Here is a 21342-nt window from a genome sequence, read left to right as displayed (position 1 = left end):
ATGGTAGGAATTGAGTGCATTGATTGTGTGTTTTCATTTGTGAGTAGTTTAAAAACAATACAGGATTGGCCCAAAGTAAAAATTTAGATGTACAGCCCCATCACTCAAGTGCCTGTTGATATCCTTTTACATTTTTTTTTTTTTTTTTTTTTAATGCTGAAGTCCAGGCATACTTATGTGCAAATTCAGAGTTTGCCATTCACTTCAGTGGGAGCAGACTGTGGACCTTTATTGCTGTTGTGAATCTTTCACTCTGCCAAAAATTCAGGTGTTTTTCATTAGCTGTCAGCAAACTGTGGGGAAACAAATACCATGGAAAGTATGGTAATTTATGTTATTCGTATAAAAATATGGCGGTTGCCTTAATGTTTGAATCAGAAGTTGGAATTTAAATAAGCAAACAAATGTTTGAATGTATTCTAATCTGCTTTTGATTAAATAAAATGCTTAGAGTCTTCAGTATGCCTGTCTATCTTAATTTCACTCTTTTGCTTTGAGAAATAATTCCATCCTTTTTGATAACAAAACTTGTGCAAACAAGGTGAAAATTGATTATAAAATGATTCACTTAAATAAAATATTAACGCAAACACTTATTTAATGGGGCCTGGCAGTAAAGTGCTTGTTCCTGAAAAGGTGAAGTTTAAAAATGCATTTTCTGTCAGACCTGTTTCTTCTGAAAAATCTCTAAATTCAGCAGGTGACATTGTAGATAATCCAGTAATCAGTGCTTCACCCGCCATCTCATGGTACCATAAACTAGTGCAATTTTACTTACATGACTCTAGCAACTATTAATGTATGCACATAACTTGTGAAACACCTAGTTATCACTCTGCCCATATTACCTCTTTCATACTAATGATTTATTTTCATTTTCTCCAGGATATAGACCTGCGGCTAACTGGATTTGATTTATAAGAGGGGATTCTACAGTAAATGGCCGCTCTCTTCATATTGCTGCTATGGAAAACAGAATTGTCAATAGGATGTAGTCTGATAAATAGTGCTGAGTGAAGATGCAGCTTCAATAAGTGTGAAATCAATGGAAGATACTTACCGCATGAAAAGCCTTTTGAGATTTTTCTGACAGGCTCCTATTTAGGAAACTTGATCTGTTTCCTTTGGTTGCCCTCTTTTTACACCAGTGGATACAAATAAGATTGCTTCATTGTAGTCACACAACTAATGTGGGACCATGGCCTTTCCAAGATCCATGTGGCTGAACTGTGTATGGAGAGCGATGATAGTCCGCCTGTTACACATGGGATTGAATGCCACTTTTGCTTTCTCTATACTTGGATTTTTGCTTCACGCTGCAGCTGTGTCCTCCCAAAAATTGGATGATACCAACCCAGTGGTGACCACCAACTTTGGCAAGATAAGAGGGATTAAGAAGGAACTAAATAATGAAATTTTGGGGCCTGTTATTCAGTTTCTTGGGGTTCCGTATGCTGCCCCTCCAACAGGGGAGCGCCGCTTCCAACCTCCTGAGCCTCCGTCTCCCTGGGCAGATATCAAAAATACCACTCAGTTTGCTCCTGTGTGTCCCCAGAACATTATAGAAGGCAGGTTGCCTGAAGTCATGCTTCCCGTGTGGTTTACTAATAACTTGGATGTAGTTTCCACCTATGTACAAGATCAGAATGAAGACTGCCTCTATTTAAATATCTATGTCCCAACTGAGGATGGTGAGTTAATAGCAGACGAAACAGGGAGATCTTTTTATTTTCCTGTTCTACGTTCTAACAATATTAATTCATGTGTACTGTTAGCATGCATGGCTTTCTTTGTTTGCATGCCAGCATATTACATGTATGCATGCTGCTTTTCTTTGTATGCATCTGTCCTTTTAATTTATTATTATTTTTTAATTTTTTCTGTCTACACTCGTGTTTTTTTTTCTCCCACAGCACGTGTATTTTTAGGTCAAAGTTGGTACCTAATTCTCATTGCCACCCACTGACTTCTGGGAAGATGCATCAACATCTTATCCATTGCATGTGCAGGCACAAGAGGTTGAGATTCTTCCGCACCTAATAAAGCAGGTCATATTTAAGTTAGATAGTGGTGTTGCATGCTCCTACTGTCTGTGACGGAGCTCCATGTTATTTTCTAGTCTTCTATTCATTTTTCAGTCAAAAGAATATCCAAGGAATGTGCCAGAAAACCCGGCAAGAAAATTTGTAGAAAAGGAGGTATGTATAAAGTGGACAAAAAAAAATGGGGGAAAAATCGAAACCTTGCAAAGGAAGAACATATAATACAGCTGAAAGAGGCTGATTTGCTGATGCTATGAAGTGAACAGTTAGGGACTATCTTGTCCTAACAAAGCCAGAAAAGTATTTAAAGAGAGGACCGTGTAAAGCAGATGAGAAGATAACATTTGTAAAGTCTGAACTCAGTTGCACTGATCATCTCTTTCACTGTCTTGAGCTGGCCCTATTGGCAGCTTCTCTGTCTTGGCATCATGGTTTAGAGGAGTGTCTGTCCCTCATACATTGACACCTGATGTTGTATATGCATGCACAGGAGGTGGCTTTCATGCCTGGGGGCCACTGAAGTTGCTGGCCCAACTCCACAGCTCTATAACCCAGTGGTGTTGCAAAATGGCTATTAGGTATCGTAGCAAAGCAGAGCTGAAAATCCGCATTGACTTCCTACCTGATGCACAGTGTTTTCTTGGACCAGCGTTAAATTTCCTGGGACGTTTTTGTGAAAAACTTCTTTTTGTTTACACATTTCGAAAAGTGAGTGCTGATTTCCTGTATTTTGTGATTACGCCTCTCTTTGTAAAAGTGAAAGTCTTAATAGGGATGTAGAGAAATGTTGAAATATTGTGACATGATACTTCGGAAACTAGGCCGCTCTGGAAGCTTTGGAAACTTGGCTTCTATCATTTTAGTACTAGCATGGGAGGATTTGCAGATTTCTTTGTGGATATTTGCAAATTCCCAAAGCAATTGATACATGACATAGAAGGTATATTTTGGTGTTGATTTGCAGCAGGTATTTGGTAACTACTTTAAAGTACTAATTTTGTACTACTGTTCACATTTGTTTTGTAACAAGTTATTTTTCCGTATTATTATCTCTAAAATAATGTGCTGTGTAATAGTTGGACTCCATTTGAATTTAGAGTACTTAGGGTAAACAGAACAGTGGAAATACACAATTATCTATTATCTGTAATCCATATTTTTAATATAAGTTGCTGTTTGTTGCTGCCACTCCAGAAAAATGCATTTTAGGAAAATGTCATAGCGGGAAATTGTTCCAACTCTATTAACTCAGATTAGTTTTTAAAGCCATATCTAGGCATCTAAATGAAGGTGGCCTTATTTTCCAAGGCTTTTGCTCTTGCAGTTCCTACTGACTGTTAATTGCAGCTAGTTGTTAATTATTAATTGTTAATTGGAGTCGCTCAGTGTATGCTTTTTTAGATGTCTAAATCCACTTTCAGTAACTTAAGGCAATTCAATTTGTTTTTAAATCATTGGGCTTTGAGTCAACTTCTGATGTTTCTATTGGGGATTTTTTCCTCAGTATTGTAAAATACAGTTGTTTAAGCTGGATTCCCAAAGTTGGAATCAAAGATAATCAGGGTACAGTGAGCAACGTCACTTCTTCACACATCATTCAAGTTAGAATAACTGCTGTCATTTATATGCATTCAATTAATGTGCAATGCTGCAGCAGTTATTACGCAGTTCATCAAGCGTGTGTAATTAGCTGAGCAACTTTCACTTCCTATCACCCAGACGCTGATTCACAAAGTCATAAATAAAGATGCAGATCTCCATCATTGTTCTCAGAAAGCATATTTTCCTATGAGAGGATATTTAAAAAAATCAGGGAAAAAAAAAAAAAAAAAGCAAAAATAAAGGGAAGGAGAGCCCAGTAGATGAGAAAGTCATGTTTATTGTCCTGTGAGCCTGAAGGAGAATAAAGAGAGAGTTATTTGAAATTCAGTAGGTACCCTGCCAGTTTAATTCATTGCACATAACAGCACAATAAAGAGCAGCAGAAGCCTACCTTTTCTCGTTGACAAGTGCAGAGAACTCCTGAATACCTTTAGCATGGGCAGTTGGCAGAGCCATAGTCATCCTTGTTCTCGGAGTAGCTCACCCTCTGCTCACCCATACACAGCCTCAGGTTACCTTTGGCCTGGATTGCCTTCAAACCTAGTAGTAAAATGAATCATGTTGTAGAACAAAGTTGCAACAGAGTAAGGGCATTGTACTAGCAACAAACACTAGCTTGGAAATGGCCCACAATGGTTTTGTGTGAGAAGGAAGGAATTTATTTTGGAGTCATTTCATTACACATAGGGAAGAAGGTTACTGAAAAGAGAAAACAGGAAAGTGAGAGGCAGATTTTGATACCATCTGCTTAATTAATACAGGATATATAAATTAGAAGTGACCACACCAACAGTACACTATCTTATATACTGTTCAGAGCTTTCTGATTATGTGAAATAGATTTTATTAGATAAACAAATTAGTAGCTATATTCAATTGTCAGCTGAGGGACATGAGGAAATTAAAAATTTTGAAGAACAGGAAGTAATCTGATGAAGATGGATGTAGAAATGAAAGCAATTTTATCTGCAAGTCATGTTGTAATGGGAATTATAACCATTACCATGTGTTGGTGGGATTTTGATATGCACGCTGCAGAAACTACAAAATGATAGGATGGGAGCTGGGTGAAGAGGAAGGAGGCAATATAGCACGATTTCTGCTCAGTGTCATTGCTTATTTTTCAGTATATTACATTTTCAGTTTACTGATTCAATAAGTAAGGAAAGATCATCTGTTTTCATATCTTTTGCTTATCATGTAGAATCATGTATGTGAAGGTCAGTGGTTGCTAATTCTGTTATGGGTATGCGTACAAGCAGAATACCTCTATTTGCTAGGGCTGGCTTTAGAAAATCTTTACAAATGCATCTAATTAATTTTGTGTTATTTTCTTAGAGGCTAGATTCCACAGTTCTAAGTTCTAATGGAATTGAGATTATATCCTAGATAACAGCATTTTACTGCCTGATATTAATTACATTGTTGATCATGTGGTACTTCCCAAATCTCTTTGATGATGCAAACTTTTGCATCATTTCTAGGAAACAGATGAATAGCTTTATGCTCTGTTTAGTGTTTCTAATCTCTATTTTACTTTTACAGTCAAAGCATGAATATTTTACTTGTGATCTAGAATGACAGGGTAACTTATTATCTCTTAGAAGGATTGTACGTTCTGCTTTAGCTGCAAGCTTCTGTTTTTTTCAATGACATATATCCCGTATATCCATCTGTTTGCATTGCAAGAGTTTGGACTGTGAATTTCCTACTTTAAACTCTAACAACAATTATAAAAAGGAATTTTTAAAATTGTCACTGGTATGACCACTAAAAGGAACCCCAGATATGTATTCTGCACTTGGGATGATGGTGTGCCTTTTGCTAGGAACCTGTACAAAAGCATTCGTGTTGCCTGAAGATTTCTGAATATGAAGATGTGAAAGAGTGGTTTTCACAGAAAATATGATATATGCTGGATATCATGGAATTAGTCTGGGAGATGTTAGTATTTGTTGGAGAATTGGGAGTGGAATAAGGAAAGAAATCACTTGATCCTTACTTTTATGTTTAGGAATTACCAGTGGCTAGGAGACTGCCCAACATCAGTGACTTCTTCGCATGTGGATTCTGTTTCTTATTCTAGTCAGTGCAGTGAATAAATTTTAAATGCAAAGAATCATGATCTGAACTATCTCATTTGAGAGTGTAGTATGAGACAGCTCTATTAATATTTATGCCTCCTAATGGGCTACTTGATTTTCAGAGAGCAAAGCTCCTACTACCATACTTTCTGGGTTATGGCTGTGATTACTATGGATGCATAGGAACGTATATACATATATACAAATACACTTTCAGAAATGAAACAAAAATCACAGCACTATCATCTCATCCTGCACTGAACATTCATTGTTTTCCATAGAGAATATCTTACATCAACTGTGATTCATAAATGGCACAGATAACTTCAAGGCTTTTAAGCTTAGCAACATGAAACATTTTTCATAAATCTAGGAAGATATGAAAAGAGTCCAATTTAGCCTGTTACCCTTTGCTTCTGTCGGATGTTTGTTCCAGGTCTGTATTTAACTACCTCAGAGCTGTTTGACTTACAATCCAGTTTTGGTAGAAGAAGTTAATGCAACCTGTACAGTTGCTACAGCCATTATTAAATAAACTTCTTTCCATACTCCTTTTTCAGCTCTGAAATCAGTGGGTAAAGTACAAGCTTAGACCTGGTGAAATTTGCATTTATACTGGAAAAATTTAGTGATTGATTATCAGATTTTTTTTTTCTAAATATCTCATGTAGAAAATGATATAAAAATGATGGAATTGTAGATTCCATACTGTTGAAAAATGATTGAGATATTTTTTCTCCACGGTCATATAAATGAAAAGAAGGAAATCTAAGGTGTGTGCTTCCATCACTGCAGGCTCAGCTTTGTCAAATTACATTGCACTGCCAGTGGGCTAAGAACATACATTTGCAGACCATTTCCAGGGCTTGTGGTGACTTGAAAGTGAGTGTCAAAGCCCATAGAGATACTTCAGTGTTTATTTGGTGTATAGCAACCAAAGGATGTATATTTTGCATTAGGCAGCTTCAAAAATTCATAATGAATGATTTGCCTATAATATATTTGTGTCATAGTTGCCTGTACGCATTTGAGGTCTTGCCCCCATTCATCCTTGCTGGCTCCTCCAACTCATTCTGCCCTCGTGAGGCCGGTACCCATCCCTGCAGGCACAGATGTAGTCTAATTCCAAACGCTGGTGCTATCTGCTAAAACACCAAGATTGCTCCATTTTTTCTGTTCCTTTTTGAAGCACTGTGTTCCTGTTTTTCATTCCTCAGATACCACAGCAGTATTTCCTATTATACTAGTAATACATTGAAGAAGATAATGAAGCAAACATTGTCTTGTACAGACCTTTTCATCCTTTCACAATCTAAAGCTGTTAGTGTCAGTTAGCAGCATTTTTCAAAGATGTGCAGTAGGTTTATGTCATATTTGAAATAACATAAAATGCTTAAACTCCGATGTACTTTCCACAGTCCTCTTTCTGGGTGAGCCAATGCTTGACAATAGAAGATTTTGCAGACTGCATTTTAAGACTCCAGTCATCTTAAATGCCATCAACACTGGTCAAAGTCCTCCTGAAATGTCTAGTTGTTCAGGCTCTGAGCTCTTGCTGACCACAAAGTCATCGTGCTGTCATTGCTTTGCTCATACACCTTGACAGTGCTTATAGCTCTAACAGGTCTTAAATTCTGATCTAATTCCGTTCCTTGTCCATTATTTTACTGCTTGCTTTTCATTTTCTACATCCTCCCACACAAAGGCTCTAAAATAGTGATGTTTCCCTGCTAATACTAAGTCAGATAAAACTGCTTTGTGCTTCTTCCCATTGCCTTCCTTGGGTTGGACCAGTTTTACCCAGGAAATAACTCTGATGTGATTATCCTTTCAATCTGCTATTTTCTAATTTAGCATATAAAGCCAGATTGGACAAAGTTTTAGAAGAAATAGCTACAGGAGTATGTTTGTGCATTTTCAGAGGGAACTTCTGAGTTACTCACATGACTTTTGGATAGCTGCAATTTTCTGCTTGCTTTTTTGTCATTGTTTTTTTTTTTTTTTTTTTTTCCTGTACTGTATTGTTATTCCTTTTTCTGCTTTGTGTTCATGCCCTTCATTTTTTTCCTTATAATACACATGGATACAAACATTTTTAATATTCCTTACATATTTTTTGAAGCTTGAAACATGATGTCAAGCCATTCTTAAAGATCATCTCAATTATAATGTTAATAATCCTCTTATAACCTGAATATTGCTCCAGTATAATTCCATTTTTTTTTAACCAAATTCTTTTCACTTGTGATTCTTTAACCCTCTTCCTTTTTACTTACTTTATGTTGTCAAATATACATGTCTCCTCTACTTTGATACGTATGGTATTATTAATTATATTCTACATTCAGAACCCCACTGCTTTAATGAGCTTAACATAAATGAGATTTGTTTGGGGGGTATCAATCCGTTTCCTTCTGTTTTAATATTAATATCTCATATATTACTTTCTCATGCTTCTAATAACGAAGATTTATCCTAAAAACAGCAGCCCCAAACAATATAAGCCTAAGAGAAGTAGGACAAAGCTGACATTAAGCTATGTTTGTACCTATCTTCTAATACCTCATATGTTTCTGGCCATAATCAGCCACCCTGAGGCTGCTATAAGTTAGTGCAGAGATTGCCAGAGGTACAGAAACTGTACAGTGCAGGTGCTGGAGCTGTTTTCCCTTCCAGAGTTTTGCTGTGGTGTCAAACTTCAGCAGCAACAGTAAATCACGTAGCTAATTCCTCTGCCGTGGGAATTCTTCTAATATTCCTTCATGCTATCAGAGCAGTAATCAGAATCTGCCCTGCTGGAATTTTTCTATGGGCTTTTTACTGAAGATGAATTTTGTCTTTTCTATTCATACTGCTAGTGCAGTAAATGCACAGTAAGTTTAGTCTTAGGTATGTGTTTGAGGAGAAGGAAAATTACCCTGCTGAAGAATTTCTGGGTCTTCAGCTGTCAAAGCTCTGGAAGTCTTTTTCTGAAATTGCCTCGTAAAGGTCTGTCCACCAAGGAAGGCAGAAGGAGAAAAAAAGCTCCTGCAGGTTTTCTCTGTTAGCCAGCAGATTTGACCCAGAAGATGCATTTTGGGAGAAGATCATAGACGGTATGACTGGTAAGCTTTAGCAGCAGCTGCGCTGGAGTGCTGTGCCCTGAAGGAGGGCTGGCAGTCCCTCAGCAGCTGTCAGGGACTGCACATGGGCCTTTTCCTGAGTATTTTGTGGTGGTCCAGGATCTGTGCCTTTATGGCAGCCGAGGAATCAGAGCACAGTTTGAATGCTGTTGTGGGTGCTATTCATATTTTCTTTCTTTTGACAGTAATTTACAATTCAATGTCTTGTGAGATGCTCGGTTATCACATAGGATAATTAGGTTTGGGCTATATTTATGGCAGTGTTTTGGGTTCAGGCCCTGCGGTGGCAAAGTGCTGTGGTCTCTCTGTATGATTTAATATTTGTTTAAATGATTTTTTTATCCTTATACTATTTTATAATGCGTGGAAAAATCATATTATCATACATAAAGAGAGAATTTAGTAAGTCTAAATCTATAGGAGAGACAGCCGTTTATTATTTGTATTTGTTTTCTGGCAAGCTTCCATTTGTTAAATTTCACCCTTTTTGTAAAGGCCTTCTTTAATTATTAGCTGAAAATCAGGTATTTATGTAATTATCATAATTATATCTACACATCTAGTGTACTTGCAATTATTTCATTAAAAATTGTAATTATTATACAATTATAGGGGATAATGACGTCCTTGTAACATGTTGCAGAAGCCCTAATTAAATGGTGGCATAAATGAATTGGAAGTGATTTTGAAGTTTTGAATATTGTTTTATCAGAAATATCAGAAGTGATTCATCCACATTATGATCTGGCAGTAAAACCCCTCCAAAGTTATTTTGAGAAAAGATTTCACAGAGCTCATGGAAAAGGATTTGTCTCTGTTGCCTTTCTGTCATTACTTTCTGTTCTCTATATTCCTACACCTAAAAATTGTCTGCAGATATTTAATGGAGAGGGGCATTGTGTAAGATGAAGATTGCACAGCTTGCTGAATCTTTCTAGAAGGCTCAGCCCAGAGCAAAATAGGATCTATGTGAAAGCACAGCCTGTACTTAGACAGAGAGAAAAACCTATCCAACAGTTGGTTCAAGATGATGAGAAAAAGAAAAATATAAGGAGGCTTTCCTTACATGCTGAGTTTTGACGATCTGCCTGGATATGGGGATGTCTAAATGCTGCAGTTCCAGGTACCGGGGGAAGAGAGAAGGAAATTGTTGTGGTAGCCCGGGTCTGTGATGCTCCAAGCACAGGAGGTGCATCAAGTGGTGTGGGTGCAGAGGAGCCCTACAGAACATCTCCTCTTCTTTCCCTCGGTGTGTGTAGGAATGATGGGCAGGGATAGCATATGCCAGAATGGCTTCCAAATGGCTACCAAAACCTGAAGATCACAGATTTCTCATCCTCTGTCATGTCAACTTTCTGTAGTGTACAGATGATCTCTTTTCTCTCACTTCAGTTAATTTTAAAAGTAATTGAAAATGGCAGGAAGGCATATGCAATTTTTAGGCTTATTTCATCATTCAGTGATTTGAAATAAGTGACTGGTGTACAACAGAGCACCCATGGCGTGACTGGCAACCAGGCAACCACCCTCACCACCACATTCACCCTGGTTTTGCTGCTCATGCCAGCACCCCGCTGGCAGGCCGTGGCTTCGGGGCAGACCGCAGCCACGCACAGCCCATCTGGGGGAGCACTGGTCCCTCATACACCGGCTGCTTACCTCCCACCTGCCAGCTGGAGCTCCTCCTCCAGCCTTTGCTCCCAGTTTTGCTAGGGGAATGACTCATGCACATTCCTCCCAATTACTTGAGATGCATCCAGGCAGGTTAGACAAACCTCCCGTTTAATTCGCTTGGTTCACATCAGTTCAGTTCTACCCAAGCTTGGTCAATGGGGGCTTACAGGATCTACTCTACTTCAGGAGGTCCCACAAAAGGATGGGAGCAAACCCCCAAGGGGGGGAGAGATCCTGGAGCTGCCAAGAGATCATCTCTCCATGGCCAGGAGAAGGCCTCCCTCGTTACACCATCTTGTGTCAAGGTTCCCTGCTGAGGCAGCACCCACGAGCACTGATCTGCTCAGATGGCTGCGGTATTTCTCTGAGGACATGCTGCCCTTTAACCAGAAGCTGAGCACCACCTTAGTTGTCAAGCTCCATTCCAGTGCTGTGGCAGATTTTTTTATCTTCTGTCAACATTTTTTGCTTTTATTCTTTAATCTATTAGTATTAATGTAGTGAACGGGGAAACAGAACATACCAATCACCAGTGGGATCTCTCTGAAACAATGAGAATTTAGTCCTGAGAGTCCTCGTTCCCAAAGCAATTGTCTCAAGGAGATGGACCCAGTGGTAACAGAATATGAACCAGGCATTTATCTATATGGTCTGTGTACATACACAGCCACAAGCAGATTTGAAAGCTCAAAGAAAAGCTGGTACAATTTGTCTCATTTCACTGCAAAATTCATATTTATATTTTTTCATATTTATTTTAAAGTGCCAAGGTATTGGAGATTTTTTAAAATCCAAACTTAGTTGCTGAAGGCCAGACCTAAGACACATGCATGAACCAAACAGGTACTGCATCAGATTTTGCACATTTACTTCCTCTGAGACTGCTTCCAGTAACGATAGTGCCCTGTGATCTATATAGCACCTCAGATCCATGAAATATTGCTGTATAGCTGGTGTAGAGGCAGGTTTATTTCAGGAAATTTCACAAGAAACCATTAGGCTGTAAAGCTAGATTTTAAATTCTTGGTCCTTTCCCTGTTTCTCCATGCTAAACTCCGATGAAGTACCCCTCCATATGAATCAATTAACCACTGTGCTCTACGGAACAGGAAAGGGAATTAAGTTTATGTTCTGCATTTTTCAGTCATTAAGCGAGACATTCATTAATCACAAATAGGTTATTTTTGCTAGAAACAATAACTTTTGAAACAAAAAATAATTGCTATACTTAAGTGCTGAAGCACCTGCAGTCTCTTGATATGAAGTTTCCAAAGATGAAGTCTCACATAAAAGAAGAAACAAAAGATGCATCAATTGCCTTTTCTTCAAAGTGCCGTGAAACTCTTGATTACCTGGCAATTCTTGCAGCGTTGCAGTTGCAAGACTTGAAGTATAGGAGGCATGACCTGGCCTAAAGCACATTTTGATACCAGATCGTATGAAACGTGTGCTCATGTTTTACAGAGAAAAGGATGAATGCTGACGAGGTCACCGTAAAAGTCCCCCCATCCTGAATCTGGGCCCGTTAGCAGAAATTCCTCGCCTCCCCTTCTGTGTGCATTACATTCCGTGTCGTTCACACGTGAAGCAGAACATTGCCCCTTGAACTGTGAAGCAGTCATGTGTTTTTGACAGGCTGATTTTGTTTCTTCTCCTGACATCTCTGAACGATGGCTACCGAGATGCGGTGAGGCAGGCGAGGGTCATTCCCTCGCGGAGGTGAGCGGGGAGACAGAAGCTGAGCTGAGAGGAGCAGGAAGGGGATCTGACAGCAAAGAAGGCTCCTGACACACACGTGGAAGCAGGTGCACGCTGCCTTGCACCGAGCAGAGAAATAGGATTAAAAGGCTCTTTTCCTCTAGGCAAAGTAAGACCAAGAATCAGGCAGTGCAGAAATCCTTCTGCAGTTTTAAATAGCAGAACTGTTTTTTTTTTTTTTTTTTTTTTTTTTTTTTAGCCAGAGTTTGCTCACCTGTATTAGTTGCCATTTTCCTGCTAAGAGCTTTGATATACTAAACTACAAGCTCATTTGCCTGATTAGCCACACAAGCAGTAGTTGATCAGGAAAGGAAGAAGCAGGTGATTTACTAAAAATGCTCCACAGCCCTCCCAGGCCTGATGGCTGCATTGCCCCAGTGGTCTGACCACCACGACTCAGCCGAAGACTTGGGCATTTCTTATGGGGGATGTTACAAAATAAGTTCGACCTGAAGTAGAGCAAAAGCTAGCCCTTAATATCCCCTGATTAAAAATAGATAAACTCAGCAGTAAGTCAGATTCAGGCCTGTTGTTTGAATTATGAATATTCTTCTAAATGCTGTCACTTCCTTAAAGAAATACAGTGCTTTCTTTTGAATTTTAAGTGACTTTGGATTGAAATTCTGTGTGAGTGATTATCTGGCTCAGTGAATACTGTTGTTGTTATTAGCGGTTTGGGGGGGTTAACCTCTTCACTGCTGAAATCTCTGACAAGTGCTGTGTGCCGGTGTACTCAGGAGCTAGAAAGGTTAAGAAGCCATCGAAACATATTCAGGAAATGTCATAATTTTGGGGCTGATGAAGTGCAAGCCCAGAAGAAAACAAAAAAATGATAATAATAATAATTGGACTTTATGCCTCCAACGATGACAGTTTGAAGAAGAGCAAGCCATAGAGAGTAGCTCATTTAGTAGTTCTGCCCCAATTAGTTATGTCACAGTCCCACTTTACTTCTGTAACCCCAGAAATTTGCTGTTTAAATGGACTTTGGTTGTAGAGGGATGATTTGACACAGGGTAACGTGTCCCTTTCCACTCATTTTGGCCCTTGTGAGCTTTTTCCCCTTCCCTCCATCCTACGTTAGCTAAGCAGCATCTGGCCCTCTCCTCTGGTGAACTTGCATGACTCTATTTCAAGTATAGATTTAGTTATTAAATCTGGAGATTTAAGTATGGATCTGTTCCACTAATCAGATACTGTAGTGATTAGAGCCACAAAAGTACTTGGAGAGATCAATTAGATTAGATTATCAGATCATTATAAGCAAACTCTTAAAGACAAAGCAATAGAAAGTAATATTGTGTTGCTGTATTTCTTTAGAGAATATTTATCCTGTTATTGTTTGTTTGCCTCTCTGTTTTCTTTACATCTGTTAGGACCGCAGTGGCACTGAGCATCACCTTCAGAACTGGGTTGGAGGACAGGATCAGTACCAATCTGTGCAGTGAAACTCTGTGATGCTCTTCCTAGGCTAAACCACACCTCTCTGCATGTACTTTAGGAGAAATATACACGTATACACATGCACATGGAAATCTAATTTTTAAAGCAATTGGGAGGTTTCTTGGGGAACTTATTTCAAATCCCTGGGGTTAGGCAGATGTCTTCTGTTCTGTCACCATCTTTTTATTATCTCTCATGTCATTCTGTATTTATTATTTTGTCTGTAATCTTATTTGGGCTACTTTTATTTCATAAACCAAGTGTTATGAACAAACACTAGCTAATTCAGATAAAAGTTGATTCTTTAGCTGTTTGTTTTCAGGGTTCCTGTGAAAAACATTTTCCAGTGTATAATTGCCAATCTTGTCAGTTCTAAGCCTCAAAGTTGTATTTTCTACAGCCTGCAGTGTCATTTTCTTAGCATGTATATATATATATATTTATGAGCTCCTCTTTTTAATATATATTTTAGTAAGTATTACAGCTAATGCTAGTATACTGTTTTCATGAAAGAATTGGCTGAATAGTGTACATCAAAGGCAACAATTAGTGTATTTTCATTTGACTTGTTCAGCCTATTAGGTTGTTAAATTTTGCATAGAAAATCATTAGCATGTTTAATTTGGGAAGGAAGCTGTTGGAAGAGGAGTTGTGGATGTAAATCAATTGGTGAGGAGGCTCCCATGCAGCAGTTAGAGCTCTGAAATATCAAGAAATATTTTCCCACGTATTTGCTGTATATGCAAAGGGGTGAAAAAAGCTGCAGGATGCTCACCGACTTAGGAGTTAACAAAGAAGCTTCTGCTGGCTTAGTCTAGTATTAAAATCTGGAACAAGATTTTATCCCCTTCTTTTCTCACTGAGGACTGCAGAGAAGCACAGGTTTGAGATTGCAGAATGCCAGATCTTCTTTAAATAAAGGTGAAAGCCATCAGAATCACGCTCAAGATTCATGGTACTTAGGGAGAGCCCAGTATCGGGCCTTGCTCCTTGGTTAGAACCAGAATAATATGCTTTAATTGGTCCTTTTTTCTTTTTCTTTTCCTAAAACTAGTTCAAGAACTCTTGCATCGCAAGTGATGTTACATCTGTTACGCATCTTGCTACTTCAGAATTAGCTGAAGTTGAAAAGTGACAGAAAAACACTGCAAAGTGCATTTTTTTCTTCATCCTTAAAGGGAGCACGTGACCTAATATTCTGGCAATTTAGAAACAGTTATCTGGTATTAAATAAATTCAGAAAGGTTTAGATTTTGACCAGCTGAAGTCAAAGAGGAAAGGTCAGAATTCAACACTGAAATAGAACAAATATTAACTAAAGATTCCATCATACAGCGGCTAATCAGGGCTTTTGTGTGCCCTGCTGTGCCAATATCTATTCTGAAACTAGTCATTATGTCTCTGTTCTAAAAAAGAACTAATTTTGAAGACTTCACTGCACTAAAATCAAGTAATTTACTGCCCTTGACAATTATTTTTTGCTGTGTTTTTATGATGTTTCGCCTGATTAAGCATTCAGTGCCAGACATAGTGTCTTCTGGTTTTGTCCCTGCACTTTTCAGGTTCAAATTTCTTTGAGTGCAGTTACAATTCTTTGGTGCCAAAGTACTTGATTGCCTTCATAAACTAGGATATTTAGCTGCAAAACTGACATAAGTGTCGGGATTACATTATTGATTATTTTGAAGGCACGAAAATCCATAAAGGCCTTTCTGCTGTGCTCCAGTTGAAAGCACCTGTACCCATTTTCACTCCATAGGTAAATTCCTGGTCACATAAAAGTCAATCACAAGATTCAAGTTTAGCAAGGCCAAGACCAAATCTCCATTTCTAAAAGATGAACACTCATAAATTTAATGTAGGTACAGGGGATTTGAATGTTATGTAGAAGATTTTGAAAATTGTGCTGGGATAGATAAATGTCTTTTCCCTTTCTGTGACTTTTTTCCTCCAGCCTTATTTTCTCTTTTTCTCTAAATAATTTTATACCTGTCTTGCATCATGGACTCTCCTATAATAACAAATCTCTTTTACCTTCTTCTTTATATTTTCTGTGCTTCCTGATCTCACAGTTATTATTCTGTCTGGCTTGTCTTTATTTTTTTTTTTTGATTTTTTATTTTTTTTTTTCCAGTTTCAGTTTAGAAACATTTACTACCTCTTTAGGGCTAAAAAATCCTGAGCTATTCATTTGCCACTATCGCTTTTAAAATTTTCCTTTATACTGAAGATTGAGAAACTAGGACAAAACAGCAGACTTCTGCGAAGTCACACACGGAGAGGGAAAGAGACTACATGCCGTTGTGGAGCTGAAGTTAAAACATCCCATTCTTTTTATCCCTTCAGCGTCCCTTATTTTTTGGGCCAGGCTGTTTATGATGCTCCTGGGCTGCTTTTATGGTTCACGTTGCTGAGGCAATGCTTCTTGTCTTTAATTCCTGCACAACTTAATCCTGATCTTTCCTAAGTGCAAGTATTTGTCAGTCAGTTACCCCCTACAGGGGCGAGACTCAAGTCTTATCTTAGCCCATGAAATATTTTCTGCCTCCCACTTGACTTGCAGCCTTACAGCTTCCAAATACAGCAAAAGAAAGGATTGCTGCAGCTTTTATTAATTATTTACGTGCTGTTATCAAACATTCCTAGAGTGCTGTAAATTTACAGGCTTTAGTCCAAACTTGGAGAAAACAAGTTCCCTGCTCTAGAGAATTTACAGTGAAGAAAAGACAACAGAGGTGAAGATATAAAGCTGGTGGATGTAGTAAAGTAGAACAGAATACAGCAGTTTTGATAAGAAGGGATTGCCATAATACATGGCATGAAGGAGAAGGAGAGCAGGAGCGGTTGGGTGCGTGTGTAGAGTGCTGGAAGAGGAGAAGGAGGCAGCAGTAAAAGCCAGTAACAAATAACGTACAGGGATTACAAGGAAAGCAAAAGGATTGACCTGATTTGTGTGTTTACCCCTCAGCATCTTAGTGGTGCTCTTTCACGTCCTGAATGTAATCATTTAACTCAATGGGTGGCAGAAGCAAGCGCACATCTCAAATGAGGACCTACGGGTCTCTCTCCCATTGTGGCTAGTTCGTGTGTGAGCCAGTGAGGGACGGTTCCCAAAATCCACACACAGCAAAGGAAAATCGCCCATTTTGAGGATGTAATGACAGATTTAGCACTTAGCAGGGGCTTTCTTTCGTGCAGTGACAGCAGCCAGGGCAGGCCTGGCCTTTCCGAGGCAGTGTGACAGCACGTCGCTGCATCAGCTGCATGTTGGAGCTGCTTTTTGAACTTTGTCGCTATTCTCATGTAGGACCATTATCATTTTCTGCTTTTCCTCTAAAGTGATTTTATTTTTAGATGTATGAAAGGATAAGCACAAAGAATAGAAGTGTGTATACACAACTCAGAGTAAGCAGAGGTGAATAGGTGAGACTTCGCATACAGAAATCCACAAAGGCTGACATTATTTCCCGGTGACTCTGTTATGGTGTACGGCGTTGTGTGGTGGCGTGCCTCGCAGCGTTCGGTGTGACTGTACCACGGGCTACAACTGCTGCTACAGAGATCACTCGAAGTAAAGAAATATTAAGCAGTATAATGTATGATAGAATAATAAGCCACAGCACATAAAAATACACGTTAGAAAATACAAATTGTTGCCTCAAAGAAAAAAAAAAAGGCTTTTTTTTTTTTTTTCCTAGCCCTTTGCTCAGTGGAAAGGGCTGCTGTAGCCCACCTGTGCCTGCTCACAGGCATCACTTTCCTGATGATGCCCCGCAAAGAACTGCAGCTGCGTGCAGAATTTGTCCCATAGTTTGCTGAAACTGGAAGAATGTCTTCTAAGGACCAGATAGCCCATGGACATTGCTTTGGCTCTTTAAAGCAGCAATGAGATGTCTGTAAATCAGCTTAAAATGCTGTTATAATGTAGGCATAATTACAGTCACTGTCTGGATTCTGAGCCAGCCAAATATTTGTATGTTCGGGTACTTTCACCCTGCATAGATGTAACAAAAAAAAAAAAAAAAAAAGACATTAATGTTGGCCTTCTGTACTTGGAGTTGCTTTAGTTTGCTTATTTACTGTAACTTTCTTTTCACTAACTGTAAGGTGGAATATTTTGAGATAGAAGAGCGAAGTCTGTAGACAAAATGATCAGCCAAAAGCTATACATGGGAATGAATGCACAATCAGCAACCTTGTACTTGCCTGTTATAACAAAATAGCATAAAGAACAGAGCGTCTGACTGCAGTGCAAGTTTCCCTGCCAGGGCAGCAGGGAGACTGCCACCCTTTGCAACTTGAGCAAGTGCTAATTGCTTTTATGAGATCACCAACTTCAGTTATGTTTTTACTGTGTCACCTTTACAGCTTTGTATTGGTGTCTGTTTAGAAGGATGTTCAGGGAAGGCTGGAAATACTAGGAAAAAAATCCACAAAAATTAGATTCAGATTTGAATCGTAGTGTGAAAGATGCTAAAGCTACAGGACAAACTGTATTGCACCTATCATGTTTTCAGCTCGGAAAAATAGGAAAAATGCAGTGTTTGGTGAACTGTGAACACTGCCCACACCTCCCTTTGATCTTGTGGGTTTGCACCTGGCACTGCTGAAATGCCATTCCCCATAGGAAGTGCTCATTATTTGTTTGCTGCATTTGGTGTGAGACTTCACAGATCCAGCAATGCGCTGAAATGCTGACTGTCAGAGCAGATGTTAAGTGCTTAGCAGTTTCATGGGAAGCGCTGATATCCCTGATAACTGACTCTGGAAGTAGTGAGGGCCTGAACAGCACATCTGGGTTTCACCTTGAGCATTGCAAAAAGTCAGGTTTGGATTCAACCTGTCTGGCTTCAGCCAATGCCTCCTTCAAAGAAGAGATAATTAAAATGACTTTTATGTCTTTCTTGGAGTCATCGTGCCATTTGTTCTGGCAGCAGATGCCGCAAAAGCATTGTACTTATTCAAAGTTTTCTGTGTTATTTTAATGGCCCAGATTTTTTTTCAGGGGAATCTAGATTGTGTAGAGTACAATGACAAGTGCATTAATTCCAGGGTTTCCATGAGCATGGCTTTTCAATATCCATACTCATTTTATGCTCTGTGGTAGGCAGGAATGAACTGAGTTATTGTTTTGCTCTCACTTGGTGAATCAGTGTAATTCCTCCCAGTAATAAAACATAGACCTGAATTAGCAAAAATCTGATCCCTAATTGACCTTATCTTGCTGCCAGGCTGATGTAATCCAGATTCTGCTGTACTCTTGCCCTCATTTCTTGCGAATAGTGAAAGAACACTTACCCTCATTGATTAAAAACCTATATTTTCTTTAAAAAATGTTTTAAAAAAGAATATCTTTCAAGCGTTTTCCACTTTGCAAATATGTTTTATTGGTTTCCACAATTAAAATTACTAGCATTTTAAAAATTGAAAACTTTGCTGATAGGACTGCCTTCTTGGCTACATCTGCGTTTTTGTGCACATAGCAGTACATACAGTGTTAAAATTCTGCTCCAGGTGCAGTGTAGCAGCTAAGCAACTCTGGTACCCAACATATTTTTGGGAGGAAGCTGTAGATTCTCTCTCTCTCCCTCTCTCTCTCAAGCAGGGAGAAAGAAGCTGTGTTATTTATTTTTAACGAAATGGTATTCAGATTAAATAATTATAAGACAGGCTTGTAGTAACCTACTGATTACTTTGTGCTTGGGAGTTACCCTTGCGGTAGCTGAAATCATTGGTAAACTGGTGATATAGAAAATGCATGTTGTATATTAAAGAATCATTGCTAGATGAAATTAAGATGAATTTTTAGATTTTGTAAATCAAAGCAAGATAAAATAAAAGCTAAGGGTACATTTTATGGATTTTTAATCTTATTAGTATTTATTAAGCTGTAATTCTTTAGATTTCTGTATCTCAGATACTCTCTCATGAGATAACACAAGATTGCCTGAGATAAAAATTAACTTGAACCCAACTGAAATCAGAGTGAACTGACTTCGTTTTTGTTCCTCAGATTGACAGAAACACAGGAAGTAGAAAAGGCAGAAAAACAACATCATTAGAATTGAAAGTCCTTGTTACTTTGTATGTTACAGAGCGTTTTAGCGATAAAGATGTGCAAAATTCTTCAAAAAGAAAGAAGTAAAAAACCCTATTTAATCCAGTATTTCTATAAAAATTTAATAGCAACTCAACACTGAGGATTACAATCAAGCCTTCAGAAGTGCTTCTGCCATGTTGCATCAGTCTTCCTGCCCACAGCCTCTGTGTTGCTCCAGACAAGCATTTATGGTACTTTTTATTTTTTTTTAGGGAAAGTAAAAAAAATCCTAACCTGCATAGCAATTGAAATCAAGGGAAATAGCAATACAGGAGCATACTTTCAACACAGAATTTATCAAAGAGATACAAACGTGTTTTGCTTCAGCTGCCTATAATTCATACAGGAAGAATGCAGGCAGGCTGTGAAAATGCTCAGAGATGTTGCCTTTGGCCTTGTGCTCCTGTATCCCCGTGGTGTTGCTCAGCTTCATCCCAACTCTCAGCAGGGGAACCCCAGCCTGGACAAGTGGCCGGGGCCTGGCAAGGGGGCACAGGGCAGAAAAGGGGCTAGAGGAGCAGCAGAGTGATGCCAGCATGGGCAAGGAAGGCAGCATTTCCCCACAGCTGTGGTAGGTTTTACCACTGGTGAGGCAAACAGGTATCTTGTATCAACATGAATACGTTCTGTGTTTATTTATTGAGATGTGTATGTTAGTATGCAAGTATCTTTTAGTGATTTTATTGCAGTAATATGAGGAATGTTGGCTAAAGTGCCTAGTATAAAAATCAGAAAGTAATTTTACATATGATTTGGAAAAAAAAAAAAAAAAAGAAAAAGAAAAAAAGGCTGTGGTTTTCTTCCTGTATGCAAAACCTGATGAACTTTACAACTATAATGAAGTTTAGAACTTTAATCTTCTTAAATTTACTTTTGCTTATCTTAGAGGAAAGGGAGTGCTTGACTTAGCTCATCCCAGAGCTTTTATTTTTAGGGGCCAGGAAATGATACCTCAGTTATCTACATTGGGGTTCTGCCTTTACATAGGAAAAATAGGACTTTAGGTGTCTAAAATCATTTTGGTTCTTAGTATTCATCCTTTCAGAAGTCAAAATCTGTCTGAGTGCCTTTGAGTTGATGAAGTTCCTTGTTTTCCCAGCTTCTGTAGAATCTTCCTGGCCCAATTTCTGTTGTGAAAAACAGGAGAAGCCTGTGTATTTGGAAACTGTTTTGAAAACCAAAGCAAACTTTTAAAATTTTGTACATAACAGAGCGGAAGAAAAGGCACACCTTATTTATTTTTTTTACCTTTGCATGTCAACTTTGAACTGACAGCCTCTTTGTATTTCTCTTTAAAATGAGAGTGTCGGTCATAAATCACAGTGAGTGTTGCGGGAGAAGTTAAGCACTGCAAAAAAAGTTGTCATTTAAAGTGGAAAATCCAATGAAGCTTAAGGGTAGGTAGCAGCAAACTAATGTAAAGTTAAAGACTAGAGCAGAAGGCAGACTGCTCCTTTGAACAATAACCATAAATATTTACACTTCCAAAATAGTTAATAATTCATGGTACACGACAG

At 38.6% G+C, this 21342-nt stretch overlaps 1 protein-coding gene across 8 annotated transcripts in view; it reads left to right on the top strand.

Moving 5' to 3' along the window:
* Positions 1 to 21342, top strand: part of NLGN1 (neuroligin 1) — a 423737-nt gene that overhangs the window by 128226 nt on the left and 274169 nt on the right. For 4 of the 8 annotated variants that reach the window (XM_084528874.1, XM_084528873.1, XM_084528875.1 and 1 more), the window contains exons 2-3: positions 886 to 1691; positions 2139 to 2198. In XM_084528874.1, coding sequence (XP_084385000.1) covers positions 1199 to 1691; positions 2139 to 2198 — 553 coding nt within the window. In that variant the 5' untranslated portion in view covers positions 886 to 1198. The remainder of the gene's footprint in view (positions 1 to 885; positions 1692 to 2138; positions 2199 to 21342) is intronic. The other 4 variants (XM_084528879.1, XM_084528878.1, XM_084528877.1 and 1 more) reach the window with 1 other exon arrangement.

Source organism: Aythya ferina (genome assembly GCF_964211825.1).
Source record: "Aythya ferina genome assembly, chromosome: 9".
Classification (NCBI taxonomy): domain Eukaryota; kingdom Metazoa; phylum Chordata; class Aves; order Anseriformes; family Anatidae; genus Aythya; species Aythya ferina.
This window is presented reverse-complemented; position numbering and strand designations above follow the sequence as displayed.